The 3,655-nt window shown below is 39.7% G+C and overlaps 1 protein-coding gene across 1 annotated transcript in view; it reads right to left on the bottom strand.

The window, feature by feature from the left end:
* Positions 1 to 332: 332 nt before the first annotated feature.
* The window catches only part of ZNF790 (zinc finger protein 790), a 26,881-nt gene continuing 23,558 nt past the window's right edge, over positions 333 to 3,655 (bottom strand). The window contains exon 6 of the mRNA XM_017863211.1: positions 333 to 1,351. Within this exon, the coding sequence (XP_017718700.1) occupies positions 1,326 to 1,351 (26 nt within the window). The 3' untranslated portion in view covers positions 333 to 1,325. The remainder of the gene's footprint in view (positions 1,352 to 3,655) is intronic.

The following is a 3,655-nucleotide window of genomic DNA, read 5'->3' as shown; positions in this document are numbered from 1 at the left end:
AGCTGAGATCCGGCCACTGCACTGCAGCCTGGGCGACAGAGCGAGACTCCGTCTCAAAAAAAAAAAAAAAAAAAAGAAAAGAAAATATAAACATAGCTGGGCGCGGTGGTTCATGCCTATAATCCCAACACTTTGGGAGGCCAAGGCAGGCAGATCACAAGGTCAAGGTATCGTGATCATCCTGGCCAACATGGTGAAACCCCGTCTCTACTAAAAATATAAGAATTAGCTGGGCATGGTAGCGCATGCCTGTAGTCCCAGCTACTCAGGAGACTGAGGCAGGAGAATCTTTTGAACCCAGGAGTCGGAGGTTGCAGTAAGCCAAGATTGTGTAAGTGCACTCCAGCCTAGGCAGCAGAGTGAGACTCCATCTCAAAAAAAAAAAAAGAAAGTATAAACATATATAGCAGTCCGCCCTTCTCACAAAAATTAGCACATTATTCTACACCCTCCTATTTTTTATATAACATAATCTGAAGATTATGAAATATACAGTTGCACAATACACCTTGTACGTATATATCTGAGAGTTAATTCAGCCAATCCATTGCTGGAAATCTTCCCAGTCTGTTGCATTTACAAATATTTACATTCCTTTGTGCATACATTTCATAATCTTATCAGTGTATCTTCCGGATAAAAGCAAGCAGCCTAGGTCACATGATATATGCATGTAAGATTGCACGTGGACATTATTCAGTTCCCTCTTATAAGAGTTGTAGTTTCACATTTTCACAATATGAATTCTTTCTCCAGTCTTGCCAATATGAGTATTTTAATATACTTTTGGATTTTTGCTCATCTGATTGTCATAAAGTGATATGCAGCATAAATTGCATTTTCTTTATGAGGAATATGAAGCATCTTCTTAAAGGTTTAAGGATCTTTAATTTATCTTTTCATATAAAATATCTATTTATGTCTTTTGCCTATTTCTATATCAGGATGTAGGATCTTTCACATCTCAGTTTTTACATGTTTACGTGTATTAAGTGAATGACTGTCACATAAGTAGCAGACATCTCCAATTTGTCATTTTCATTTGTTTATATTTTTAGTCCTACAAAAAATATTGATTCTTCCTCATTTTTACAGGATTTCTGAGTCACAGTTATTGATTTCCTAATTCCCATGTCATAAAGAAATTCGCCCATGTTTACTTCTAGTACTGGTAAAGTTTCTTTTTGTTTTCTTACATTTATATCTCTTGATTTATTGGGACTTTATCCTGCTTTACACTGCCAGGAATGATTCTAATCTTTTTTTTTTTTTCCAAAAAGGTTATAAGCCTGTACCAACACTAATTATCAAAAAGTTCTTCATTTTCAAAATGGTTCCAGCGTAATGTCTCCTGCAAAGAAAGGTGATTAGGAAAAGATAAAGGGCTGTTTTGTCATACATGAGGCAGACTTGAGACATTATCAACATTCAAAAATATATAAATGGAGTAGAGGTTCAATAAGCACGCAACTCAAGCATTCAAGAAGATCCAGAAATTCACCATGAAGGGGATGGGAGCACCAGCTATGCACACAGACACCAAACTCAACAAGGCAGTCTGGGCCAGCAAAAAAAAAAAACCTCCCCTAACCAAAAGGGAATGAACCATACTTAATCTGTATATAGATGGGCAGAAAGAGTAATGTGGACAAAGATTTACCAAATAACTTCTAGGCTAGGCGCAGTGGCTCATGCCTGTAATTCCAGCACTTTGGGAGGCCAGGGTAGGCAAATTACTTGAGGTCAGGAGTTCAAGACCAGCCTAGCCAACATGATGAAACCCAGTCTCTACTAAAAATACAAAAGTTAGCCAGGCGTGGTGGCATGTGCTGGTAATCCCAGCAACTCGGGAGGCTGAGGCAGGAGAATCACTTGAACCTGGGAGACGGTTGCAATGAGCTGAGATCGCGCCTGGGCAAAACAGTGAGACTCCATCTCAACAAAACAAAACAAACTTCTAAATGTTATTTTTCTCAGTGTACTTGTCACGTTAAACATCTATTCAACATGAATGAAAATGGATTATAATAAAGTTACATAATAAAAAATTACTTTTCAGGCAAATTGTGAAATTCCATAGATGACAATAATTTAGGAGGGAACTACCTGTTAAAGGTCTGACTTATAAGTGTGCTAAATATGTGTACATATACCCACCATTTCTTAACTTATGTAACACTAAAAGATACCAAGAACTTCACTTAGAAGAAATTGATAAAGTAACTTTTCATCATTCAAAATTATCCATCCAGGCTGGGCATGGTGGCTCACGCCTGTAATCCTTGCACTTTGGGAGGCTGAGGCGGGCAGATCACCTGAGGTCAGGGGTTCAAGACCAGCCTGTCCGACATGGTGAAACCCCATCTCTATTAAAAATACAAAAATTAGCCAGGCATGGTGGAGGGTACCTGTAATCCCAGGTACTTGGGAGGCTGATGCAGAAGAATCATTTGAATCTGGCAGGCAGAGATTGCAGTGAGCCAAGATCGCCCCACTGCACTCAAGTCTGGGCAACTAGAGACTCCACCTCAAAAATAAAAATTATCCATCCTGCTCAGAGCTTAAACAATATAAGCAAATATCTCCTGTTATTCTTTGATTAAATATTGGGTTCATCTATGTTAGTTTTTTTCATGTATCTTCATGAGTGAAATTTTTTCTGGAATTTGATGTTCAAGAGCTATCCCATCTACTTCTGTACAGTTACCTAGTCTTACATGTTTGTTGTTTTGTTTTCAACAGGGTCTTGCCCCATCACCCAGGCTGTAGTGCAGTGGGGTGATCACAGCTTACTGCAGCCTCAAACTCCTGGGCTCAAGCAGTCCTCTCACCTCAGCCTCCTGAGTAGCTGGGACTACAGGCATGTGCCACCACACCTGGCTAATTTATTTTTGGCAGAGATGGGGGTCTCCCTATGTTGTCCAGGCAAGTCTGGAACTCCTGGGTTCAAGTGATACTCCTGTCTCAACCTCCCAGAGTATTAGGATTACAGGCATGAGCCACTTGCTCAGCCTCATCTTACATGATACTGTTTTCTATGTTTTGAACTTTTTTGGTTGTTTTTGAAACTGAATCACATTTAATAATGTTTTCCTAGAAAAAAAAACCATCCACATATAAAAATCATGTCTAGGCCAGGCGCGGTGGCTCAAGCCTGTAATCCCAGCACTTTGGGAGGCCGAGACGGGCGGATCACGAGGTCAGGAGATCGAGACCATCCTGGCTAACACGGTGAAACCCCATCTCTACTAAAAAATACAAAAAACTAGCCGGGCGAGGTGGTGGGCGCCTGTAGTCCCAGCTACTCGGGAGGCTGAGGCAGGAGAATGGCATAAACCCGGGAGGCGGAGCTTGCAGTGAGCTGAGAACCGGCCACTGCACTCCAGCCCTGGCGACACAGCGAGACTCCGTCTCAAAAAAAAAAAAACAAAAAAAAACCAAAATCATGTCTAACAGAGTTCACATACTTATTTTAATACCAAAAAATATCCCCTAAACATATAGTTGTATCCCATTTCTCCTTTCTTATAGCACTGACAAAGCCTAATAAATAATAGTTTTCTTCAAAGGACTAATTTTGATGAAAAATGTGTATGGTTTTTTATTCCATGATTTCAGCTTTTCTTTTTTTTTTTTTTTTTTTTTTTTTTTTTTT

Source organism: Rhinopithecus bieti, unplaced genomic scaffold (genome assembly GCF_001698545.2).
Source record: "Rhinopithecus bieti isolate Rb0 unplaced genomic scaffold, ASM169854v2 scaffold_67983, whole genome shotgun sequence".
Classification (NCBI taxonomy): Eukaryota; Metazoa; Chordata; class Mammalia; order Primates; family Cercopithecidae; genus Rhinopithecus; species Rhinopithecus bieti.
The sequence above is the reverse complement of the archived record's forward strand: the minus strand, read 5'-3'. Positions and strand labels throughout refer to the sequence as shown.